The sequence below is a fragment of the Stenella coeruleoalba genome, assembly GCF_951394435.1.
Source record: "Stenella coeruleoalba genome assembly, chromosome: 21".
In the NCBI taxonomy this organism is placed as follows: domain Eukaryota; kingdom Metazoa; phylum Chordata; class Mammalia; order Artiodactyla; family Delphinidae; genus Stenella; species Stenella coeruleoalba.
The window spans coordinates 18,018,753-18,030,964 of NC_137167.1; the positions used below are offsets into that span (position 1 = coordinate 18,018,753).

General features: G+C 36.6%; 1 protein-coding gene across 10 annotated transcripts in view; it reads right to left on the reverse strand.

The window, feature by feature from the left end:
• MSR1 (macrophage scavenger receptor 1) overlaps window positions 1-12,212 on the reverse strand; it is a 457,630-nt gene that overhangs the window by 90,851 nt on the left and 354,567 nt on the right. For 9 of the 10 annotated variants that reach the window (XM_079908915.1, XM_079908914.1, XM_079908916.1 and 6 more), the window contains 2 exons: window positions 6,308-6,414; window positions 4,725-4,838 (listed from right to left, as the gene is read on the reverse strand). In XM_079908915.1, the coding sequence (XP_079765041.1) occupies window positions 4,725-4,838; window positions 6,308-6,410 (217 nt within the window). In that variant the 5' untranslated portion in view covers window positions 6,411-6,414. The remainder of the gene's footprint in view (window positions 1-4,724; window positions 4,839-6,307; window positions 6,415-12,212) is intronic. The other variant, XM_079908921.1, reaches the window with a different exon arrangement.

Here is a 12,212-nt window from a genome sequence, read left to right on the forward strand (position 1 = left end):
AATTATCCTTCTGAAAGGGTCTAGAGAAATACGTTTATAGTTTCAAAAACTGAAAGGCATAAACATTACTTTTGCAGATAAAAATAATATACAATTATACACAATGAAGAAAATGTTAAACACCATTTTATATAATCAGTGGCGGTTAAGATTTTATTGTTTTTTTCATCTCTCTTTATATATCTATATTGTTTATACCTTTTAGCTATGTATATATCAGTCTGATCCATATTAATTTGAGTGCATAAGATTTTCCATATTTGACCATTACTGAGTAATAAAGAGTAACTTAATATTGCTTAAAAGTATATCTACATAAACAGTGATATCTGATCTGTCAGTTTTCTTAATAAAATGATATGGCAATAGTATCAGCTTCATAGGTTTTTGAGACTTAAATGAGATTACACATGAAAAATATTATATTCCACCCTGAGCTCAGGGTACCTGTTACACAAATGAGAGCTTGATATTTGCACAGGAACAAGCTGCCTGGTTCTGGAATCTAGTTCCATTCCTCCATTACTAGCTGGATTACTCTGAGAAAATTATTTATCTTTTCCTTGATTAGGTTTCCCCAGTGATCTAAAAGTAATAACTATCTTACAGTGGTGCTGAGGATGAATGCGATAGGGCATGTAAATCAAGTAGCACACAGATGGCACGTGTGAAAACTCTACACAAATTAAGGTGCCTTATCCTTGAAAGATATTATCTTAGTTACAGAGTCTTCACCACCTTTACTTAAAGAAGCTGTTTGATGATGGTTGTCATTGTAGCTATGATTATATTAAGTATTAAACTACATATGCAATTAAATCCCAATTAAAAATAAAACACATTATATCATATTTTCCTAGTTACATTCTCTTTAAAATTAGTTTATTTGAATTAATAAAATATGTAACTACATTTTGATATAATCCACAACCGAGACCATATTGCATGTACATTATTTTACATTTCTAAATATATCAATAAATTATACAAAATAGTATACTTCTTACTTGGATCTCATCACATTTATTAAATTAAGTGTAGGGAGCAAGTTTTGGATTGACAGCCTCATTCATGGAGTCATCAATTCTATGATTTATTTATTAAGCACCTACTATATATAAAGCACCGCTTGAGCGACTCTGGGAATAGAAAATGACTGGGAATGGACTTTGACTTTAACAATAAGAAATCTAAACTAACAATATTTGCAAAATTATCTCAAACTTGTCCCTTAAAAATTTTTCTTTTGTGATAATTACTGCCTTTTTAGGTAACAGTTAATAATCTAAGTTCTGGAGGAGAGCTGCCTGGATTAGTGATTCTTGCTTTTTCCTTTATAAGCTGTGCGTTTGAGCAAATTAATTGGTCCATGCTTCCATTTCACTATCTGTATAAATAGGATACTACTACTCAGTGTTTAAATAATTAAATGAGCTGATATATGCAAAGTGCTTAGATCTTTTCCTGGCACATAATACACATTTGATACTTTTCAATATTTTAATTATTATTAATATTTCAGATTCAATATCTGTATGGCCAATACTGATAACAAGGGGAATTAATGTTGTGTAATATAAAAAAATTGGGAGGACGTTGAGTATTCTATGAGAAAGGTAGTATCTGTGCTTTATTTATTTTTTATTGGAGTATAGTTGCTTTAGACTGCTGTGTCAGTTTCTGCTGTACAGCAAAGTGAATCAGCCATACGTATACATATATCTCCTCTTTTTTGGATTTCCTTCCCATTTAGGTCACCATAGAGCACTGGGTAGAGTTCCCTATGCTATACTGTAGGTTCTCATTAGTTATCTATTTTATACATAGTAGTACATATATGTCAATCCCAAAAGAGAAAAACAAATATCATATATTAATGCACATATGTGCTTTAACAGACATATTGATCTAATTACTCAACCATATAATTTTTACTTTCACTGGAAATACTTCTTATTTCATATGGGTAAAGCAAAACTTCTTCACAGTATAGAAAGGGAAGACTTGATTTAACAAAATGGCATGTAACCAAGGATTTTTCTTTAATACCAAGTTCAACATGAACTGACAATAAAGGCTATTTTTTGCTTATAGACTTAAAAACACAATATTGCTTATTTTCCCAAATCTTGAATGAAAACTAATTTAATCCTTACTTTCTTTAAAAAATTTAATACTGTATCAGAAATCTAGGTAAAGAATGACAGAGTTCATATTTTCAAATGTTCATTTCTTTCATTATCATCAGAGAGATGCCATTTTGTGACTTTTCTATTTTACATTTGAAAGGAGACAAATTTTATGGCTTGTGCAAAGACCTAGGGAGAGAGTTATATTTGATTTTACAGATCACATTTGCTCTTTCATGTTGGCAAAACCTTCTTCTACCCAAAATTTATATTATTTTGAGCTAAAGGATCTTCAGTGTATCAGTAACAATTTATATACATTAATCTTAGATTATATCTTATTCTTCAGAGACATTATTCTATGTCACTGTACTGTGATAGTGATCTAGTAGCTTCTTGAAGAAAAGGTAGCGCATGGAGAAGATTTTATAATTAAGAAATATCTTTCAATGTATAAGACACTTTAAATAGAGTTTTCATGTATAACACTTTATTTTATCTACTGATTTATATTTGCCAAAACAGAGTAATTTCTATCATTTCAGGGATACATTTTGTCTATATTTGAAAGTTTTGGATATCAAGTAGAGATATGTATTGCATTTTAGTTTTCTTTTGGAAAATATTCTGACCTACAACTTACAGCTGTAAATGGATTGTCAGTGTTTATTATTTAAGTATGATAGACACAGGGAGATCTGTTTCAAATTCTGGTGAATTTGGGTGCTAACGTGAACTTATAAGATTTGAACATTTTTAGCTTTTTGTCAGTCGTAATAGGTACATGCTACAGCTTTAGGAAACAAAGCTACTTCAAATCAATCATTGTCAACCCTAGACAAAATGTGTTGACTTGGTAGTATTTTCTAATAGCCCAGAGATTTTTGAACTTGGTTAGAACCGTGAAGTCTTTCCAGACTTCAGTTCGTATTCTGCCTGGGCCTAGTAGAAAGAAGTTGCACTCCCTGAGGTTGGCTCTGTAGGCCACAGTTTGTATAAAAGTGATGAAATGTACCAAATTCTAACTGGCTATTAGCTAATGATCCCTAACAATGACACATCTTTCAGTTATGCATTTCAAACTACAGATAAGCATATACATGAACAGCACACAGATAATCTCAGTTCATCAGGAAGTTAGTTGTTTAATGACAAACATATCAGGTTCTTTTACTTAGATGGCTGTGGTTGGTTTGACAGGCTGATTGGATCCGTTTGTTGTGGTTGGCTAATGTTTTTGTTTCAAAATAGGAGTTGATTTTTACATATGGAAAGTATTTTCCTGCCTAAAATTATGACAACTCTGTTTTGTTTTGTTTTTTTATTGGCCAACCATATTTTGTTCTAAAACCCCGATGGCACTGGGAGATAATAGACCACAGAAGTTAGGAGTCAGGAGCCATGGGTGGGAACTCCAACTCCATTGCTGAACAGTTTCCTTTTGTGGATGATGAGGGTAAGCATACATCTGCTCAAGGGTAACTGTAAGGTGTATTGAGATAATCTGTGGAAAATGTATAGCCTAGTGCCTGAACATAGTACATGCTCAGAAGCATTACAAAAATGTTACAGTTATTGTTGTTTTCATTATCATTTCTTTCTTAGTAGAATTTTTGGCTTTCTCTTGGAATATTCTTTAGGTTGTCTCTTGGTGGAGGAGGTTTGGCCTTTATTAGGAGAATTTTCTTATTAATCTGATTAGTATGCACATAAAAATATATCTTCCTCCCAGCCTATCTCTTGCTCGAGCATATGTCCATTTTGCCACTCACAAAGAGGAGAGCTACAAGGTATATAAATTCAAATGCCAATCAAATCCCTCAAAAATGCTCCTGAGGAAAACAATATTTACAGATTTGCTTGAGTTATATGCAAGCCATCCACCTCTGTAGAAATCCTCAAATTTATCCCCAATTCAAGCCAAACTCTCCAAAAAAAAAAAAAATGTACCTGAAAAACATCATGTAGAACCCAAGCAAAGTGTTCTATTTTTATTTTTCTTTGAAAGGATGCTAGCAGGTTATTTTTAGAGATGTTTTAAATAATACCCTTATGAAATATGTGGCCATATAAACTGTACAAATATTACTGAGGGATAGGCCATTATTTTACGAGGTTTCCTCTGTTTGAAGACTCACAGGAATACTTTCTGCTCTCAATACTAGGAGTAGAAGTGTATTTCTTGAACAACTGGCTTATTTTTATATTTTAGGCATCATTAATGTAAATGATCATGTTTATATCCTCACATTGGCAACTAGAATACTTACCATGAAATTTATGATGCATCATTAGAAATATATAGGACTTCAGGGGGTAATATTTTTGAAATGGTCTAATTCTTTCCATCTTACCTTTCCATATCTATATTTTTATCTCAAACTTCCATTTTCTATGCTATTTAAAAATCTTTTTTTTTTACTTAATAACTTTGCAGAATCTATTTTTTCATGAAATAACTCTGAGGAACACTTTGTGATGTGAAGTCACCCTTATGAATCTCCCATATACAAAACACTGAATGCTTCTTTTTGCTCCTGCAATAATTAATTCACAGGATGAGTTGCTGAGTTTCAGAACTCTAGAATACTGTACCTGCCACTATTCCGATGATAGGTACAAGAACGACAAACACAAGGAGATAAAGGGCAATCAGTGCAGCTTTGAAAGACTTCATTTTCTCTTGAAGAGTTGGGCCATTTTTAGGATCTGAAAAACAAAAGCCCAACCTACTGTTAGAAAACTTACTCTTCTTACTTAAAATTTTTGAAATCTCCAATTACATTGCTAGTATCAAACCTATTGGAATAAAAAGGGAACAAAAAATAGGTTCTTATTTATTCAGTACAAAGCAAAAGGGACAGTCACAGAAGAAGCCAATACAGGTATCAGTATGGACATTTGATTGTCTTATCCATTAATTAAACATCCAGGACAAAGTTACTATTCTCTGCAAGTTGTACTTGTCTCATTTGGGGGCACTAGCTGGAAAACTTTAGTACTGATACCATACCAACATACATGCAAACCTAAATTTCATTCTTCTATTTCACATGGGAATATATTCTGGGTGAAAATAAAATTCTTCATGCAACTATGTAATTATACCATTTTTTCAGATTTTAAGTGAGATAAGAGAAACATTATTGTCAATGATAATTATGCAAACTGTCTCTCCTAATTCCATCTCAATAGTTTTGTATTTGGATGCTTCTTATGATTTGAATATAATGTGAAAAAAATGAAATAAAATGACTCACATTTTGATTAAACTTTGGAATGGATCAATGAAGCCCATTCTCTGGATATTTCAGAACATAGTAATATTTTAGTATTATTTGTTTATATGGAACACCAATTCACATAATGGGATGCTAATTGTAGAAAAGATAACTCAATGTAGAGGGGAAACTAACTAGCAAAGGAAGACATTTCTCTGATTAAGTGAATACAAATTTCTTTCCTATGGCCATTGTTTTTATTGTTTAATCAAAAAGAAGGAAATTTTGTTTTCAGGTTGTAAACTCCTAAATTAAAACAAAAGTTTAGACATTGTTCAATAACGTTCTATGAGGGATTGAACAAAAAAGGAGAAAAGAATTAAGTAAAGAGAAGAAAACAATAAAGAAAAGGGGGAAAATTGAAGGAAAAAAGAGAAGGAGCGGGGCTTCCCTGGTGGCGCAGTGGTTGAGTGTCCGCCTGCCAATGCAGGGGACATGGGTTCAAGCCCTGGTCCAGGAGGATCCCACATGCCGCAGAGCAACTAAGCCTGTGGGCCACAACTACTGAGCCTGCGAGCCACAACTACTAAAGCCTGCATGCCTAGAGCCCATGCTCCACAACAAGAGAAGCCACCACAATGAGAAGCCTGCGCACCACATCAAAGAGTGGCCCCTGCTCGCCGCAACTGGAGAAAGCCCATGCGCAACAAGGAAGACCCAACACAGCCAAAAATGGATGAATAAATAAATAGATGAATAAATACATTTTTTAAAAAGAGAAGAAGCAGCCACACTGTAAGCAAGATGGGATGTTCCATCTGTCAGGTGACTAAATTTGAAATCCAACCTGGCAGATGGAATGTACACATTTAGGGTAAGTCTCAAGACCATAATTTTACATAGTGTCACTAACTCTAAGGACAATCTCCACGAGCACCCCATTCTCATTCTACTTACTCGGAGGAAGCAAAGCGGTCATTGAGTGAGCATCAAACTTCACAGATTCTGTACAGCTATTAGTGTCCTCCTGTTGATTGGGAAAGCTCTCCCACGGTTCCATACTTCTATCAAACACGTGGAGAAATATGATAATTACACATGGAATTGCTAGGGCCCTTTGGCAAAAAGTTTCAAATTGACATTTATAATTAAAATCCAATTTTAGCAAGGGAACAAGTATAATTAGTTAGTTAAATTTACATATCTGCCCTATATAGCAACATATTATACTTACCCATAAGTTTTAATTTTAACATTAAAGGACAGATTTACATGAATCCACTCATGTATCTTTCTATGTACAAATGTGTACCTGTGATTGTAGATGTGTGTTTTTTTAGAGTGAGAGGTAACTTTGCTCTCTTAGCCAAAAAAAAAACCAAAAAAAATCCAACTGGCAGAAAACCACCATTCAGCCGAAAAGAAAAAAAAGAATTTCCCTTAAAACAAAGAGTAGCTGAAAAGTTGAAGGAAATATTTCCTGTGATCTTTTATCAGAGGTTCCAGATAGAGCAAACAGTTATGCAAAATTTGGAAAAAATGTTTCCTGTGATCTTTTATCAGAGCTTCATGAGCCAAGTTTTCTTTTGCCAAGGCATCAGCTTTATTCCTTTAGAAAGATTTAACAAAGTCTAGTCACAGATTAGGAGCCAGCTTTTTTCTTTTCCTTTGTCTTCCTTTCCTTCCCTTCGCTTCCCTTCGCTTCCCTTCCCTTTCCTTTCTCTTCTCTTTGCTTCCTTTTTTTCTTTTCTTTCTCACATATTTTTCTTTCAGGGTTCCTTCACTATATACATTGGCAGCATCTCAAATATGTGCTTGTATCTTTTTAAGCACAATCTATTATATTTTATGACCCAGTCTATGTCTATGTCTCTTTAAGGTGCATCAGAATCATTTGAAGGGCTTCCTTTAAAACACATTGAGGGGCCCCACCCCCAGGGTTTCTGATATTTAGGGTAGGGGTAAAGAATTTGCAATCCCAACACGTTTTCTAGTGATGCTGTTGCTGCCCATCTGAGGACTGCATTTTAAGAACATTTGCCATGAAGAGAAATTGTATGACTTTTTCTTGGAAACAGTTCAGTTCATTTGATTGATAAATTTAGCCTAAAGCCAACATCTTCTGATTATTATTTCTTTTCTCTAATGATGAGTTATGGATTTAGCAGAGCTGAAGTTGTAACTGAGTGCACTGGCAGCTCCAGGACATCAAACTCATGTCTCCTCCAGAAACTGAAGGACAACCATTCATATGCAAACGTTCATCCTACTTTGGGAAGAGGTTTTGACAAGTAAGGATGTGACTCAACTCCTGTCAATGTATTTTTAAAAATATTACCAAGGAGATTCTTTATTTTGCAGTTTGTACCTGTATCATTCCGTAACCTGATCTTAGTTTTTTGTAAATCCTATTGATCTGACCAAGGAGTGTGTTCTTTAAATGCTTCAGCCACTCTGGAGGAAGCAGGCAGAGGGGGAATTTATAGAACCTACATTCTCTTTTCTAAGGCAGAGGTGAAGCTAAATAAACGATTATCTGGGAACATTCACTATTATAGGAAACCAAATTGATTAATTCAGGTCCAGACTCTCCTGCCATTTCCCCCCTTTTAATTCACTCTATTATTTGATTTGGATGACAGTTTTTTACTTGCCATGGAAAACAAATGAACAAACAAATAAGTTTTTAAAATGAGACGACAATAAAACTTAGCTAAATGCATTTTAAAACTACAATTCAAAGCAATTGGGGGACCTGCCTGGTGGTGCAGTGGTTAAGAATCCACCTGCCAATGCAGGGGCACAGGTTCGAGCCCTGGTCCAGGAAGATCCCACATGCCGTGGAGCAGCTAAGCCCGTGCGCCACAACTACTGAGTCTGCGCTCTAGAGCCCGCAAGCCACAACTACTGAGCTGGCGCTCTAGAGCCCGCGCGCCTAGAGCCCGCACTGCGCAACAAGAGAAGCCACCGCAGTGCAAAGCCCACGCACCACAACAAAGAGTAGCCCCCGCTCGCCGCAACTAGAGAAAGCCCGAGTGCAGCAGTGAAGACCCAACGCAGCCAAAAAAAAAAAAAGCAGTTAGGACTGTGGCAAAGCTTTTAAACTTTGAGCTCAGTTTATAAAGGATGGGCTCACAAAGTATATACATTTAGACACCCCTGCTATGTACCTAGAAATCTTTTCCTGTCAGTCTGTCTACCAGCCCCTTCTCTACGTGTTTGACTATGGTTTTGGCTCTAATAGTTGAGATATTATGACTCCATTTTCACCTATATACAAAGGAAACATCCTTGGGACTTCCCTGGCGGTCCAGTGGTTAAGAATCTGCCTTCCAATGCAGGGGACGTGGGTTCGATCCCTGGTCGGGGAACTAAGATCCCACATGCCACAGGGCAACTAAGCAGGCTTCTCATTGCAGTGGCTTCTCTTATTGTGGAGCGCAGGCTCCAGTAGTTGCAGCACGTGGGCTCAGTAGTTGCGGCGGGCGGGCTCTAGCTTGCGTGGGCCTCAGTAGTTGTGGCTTGCGGGCTCTCGAGCGCAGGCTCAGTAGTTGTGGTGCATGGGCTTAGTTGCTCTGCGGCATGTGGGATCTTCCTGGACCAGGGATTGAACCCATGTCCCCTGCATTGGCAGGAGGATTCTTAACCACTGCACCACCAGGGACGTTCTCAATTTTGTTTTTCTTTAGCCCTCTACACTTTGATCTATCTTTTATGGGCTTTAGAGGATAATATACATCTTTTACATTACTGTATTTCAAACTGTGATTTCTTTGGGTAGATTTATTAAAACTGAAAAAGAAAACCCTCTAATAAATGCCTACAAGTGGATTAGACTAAATGACCATATCTGGGAATTCCCTGGCTGTCCAGTGGTTAGGACTCCACACTTCCACTCCAGAGGGCATGGGTTCGATCCCTGGTCGGGGAACTAAGATCCCACATGCTGGGTGATGCAGCCAACAAATAAATAAATAAATATCTGGGCTATAGAGGTATAGAGGGTGAAAGGGAGATGAACACTAAAATCTGTTGAGTGGCATGATGAATGAAAAATACTTCCCTCTGGCTACTCTGGGTGCACCATGAGTTCTGTCTGTTTTCTGGAGCAGTGTATAACAAGGGTTAATCATGATCTGTATGAAATATCAGTATACGTTTTTCTATTAAAAAATAGATTAAGTTAATCATAGATGACGTTGTCGTAAGATTGCTGGCATTTTCTGTTCTTTCTTTCTTTTATTCTTAGTATCCGTACTCGCTGAGACTCTCATCTAGTTACATGGCAGAACCACTACCTGCGTCCTGACCAGGCCAATACATCCAGCTCAGATCTCATGTCTCAGAATCAGATTTTTTTTTTTTAATAATACAGCTAGCTACAATGGTGTACTTTCCACATCAACCTAACTTTTCTTTTTCCAGGATTTTTAATGTTGGCATGCCACCCATTTATATCATCTGTTTATTATTATAATCATTCTTTTTTTTTTTTTTTACTACTTTTTACTATTTTTTGTGTAGCAAGGCATACATGACATAATCAGGTGTGTGGCAATACAGAATTAATATGGCAGTGCTAGAAAAGCATGGGCATTCAAAGCAGAGGCCAGGACTTCATTCTAGATCACTCTCACCCAAAGACCCGTATCTGGTGGCATAGCAACCCCTCACTTCCTCAAAGCCATTCCTTCCACTCGATCCCAATTTTCAGATTTCAGTTCATTTTTATCTACCCAGCCAGGCATCTTAGATAGTAGCAGTGGGGTAGGCAATTGAGGGGCGAATCCAAGAGGCATTAAGAAGGAGGAGGAAATTCAAAAGAATTGATGAACAAGCATCAAAATGTAGCACTTTAACAAAGACTAGGAGAAAAAAATCAAAGAGTAGAAATTATTTTTCAGGGAAAAAATATGGCAGATACAAACAAACATATTTAGTAGGCTAGTAAAGAAAGAATGGCAGTACTAAAAATAAGGAAGAAACTCTGACACTACGGTAGAACAGGAAGTCAGGGTCAGGGAAAAAAGAAAAGAATGTCAAGACATGCAGGTCACCCATAACCTGCCACACGGAATTTGAGCTGTATTCCTCATATGGTAGAGGCAGAAGCAGATGCTGAGAAATCAAGAAGCAGTAAATGTATAAAAATGAAATGCCTTGAGTGTACACTGGAAATCTAGTCATGTTCTTGCTTTTCCGTTGAGAAGAGATGCTGAAGATAGTACTGAGGCAGTACATTGAGGACAGCGTTATTTTTTCCTGCTTGTTCTTCTCATCTCCCAAACTACTGACACTGGAGTGTGCCTGGTCTCAGTTCTTGTCCTCTTTTTATCTTTATTCACTCCCTCGGTGAGCTCACTAGTCTCATTGCTTTAGATACAATCTATACGGCTGATGACTCTCCATCTTCATCTCCCACCCAGGCCACTCCTTTTAACTGCAGACCTGGATATGCATCTCCCTAACAACACCACCATCTGGATTTCTAATATGGCTGAAACCTAGGGGTCTCCTTGTCACCCACTTTCTGTCATCCTCCACATCCAATCTACCATCAGATCTTGCTGGTCTGATTTCAAACCCTAAGCAGAAACTGACTGCTTCTCGTCACCTCCCCTCCTGCCATCCTGGCTTAAGCCCCATCATCTTTCTCACCTGGACGATTTTAATAGCTCCCTATGTGGTCTCTCAGCTTCATTCAGTTCCCTCCACTTTACTTTCCACACAGCCTCTAGAATGTTCCTCTGAAAAAAGTAAGTCAGATCATATCACTCCTCTGCTCAAAACATGTGAACACTCTCCGATCTCGCGTGGGTCCTGACTAAAAGCTCACTAGCTCAGACAGACCATTCTCCAGCATCAGATTTAAAATGGCAGCCTACCTCTTTCACTTCCTCTTCTCCTTCCTGCCTTGATTCCCAGCCCCAAACTTACCACCGTCTAACATGAAATACATTTCCCTTGTTTATCGTGTCTATTGTCTGTCTCTTTTTGCACAAGTTAGATCCATGACTCAGGAGTTTTTATCTCTTTGGTTCAATGACTAGAGAGTTCCTGCCACTTAGCATGTGTTCATCACTAGGAGAAATTCCATAAATAAATGAAAGACAAAATATTTTGCAAGATGACTGGATTTTAGACCCGGGGTTATGCCTCAAGAAAAGTCTGCATTTCACTAATGCAGAAATATAAAAAATTCTTCTGCTACACTTTGGGAAATAAAAGGTTTTTCTCTGAATTGTGTGTAAATAGGAAACTGAAACAAAAAATCTCACCCCCAAGGTTCCCACTTTTGCCTCAAAGACATTCGTGAGACTTACCAGATTCCTCCAGTTCCTTACTCCATAGTATACATGTTTTAGTAGTGTTAGAGAATATACACATGTGAGGCTTTATCAGCCAGTGAACAATTCACATAATCTAAGTGTGCCTTTAAATGCCTTTTCCAAAGTTAAGAAGAAAACTAACTTCTCATAAATTTATTCCTAACAACTGTCAATGCACTGATAAAGAATTATGAAATCGTTTGAGTTTGTATAATCTACTGAAATCATGTTCTCATGAGAAGTGAAACACATCTCTGCAATATCAGCTTTTCATGAAATGGGTGAAAAGTTTAGAGAAGCTACAACAGGAAAAACAATGAAAGAATTTCAGTGTTTTTCTGTTTGAAAACACACTCTTCTTTTTTCCTGTTTTTATTACAAAAACATTATAACACTATTAAAGATAAGTTGGGACAAAACTTCTATCATCCCATCACCCTAACAGAAGAAAAACATTGAGTGTATACCTGTTATAAATTGATACCATAGTGTACATTATCATTTGGTCTTATGCATTTCCCTTAAAATCATAT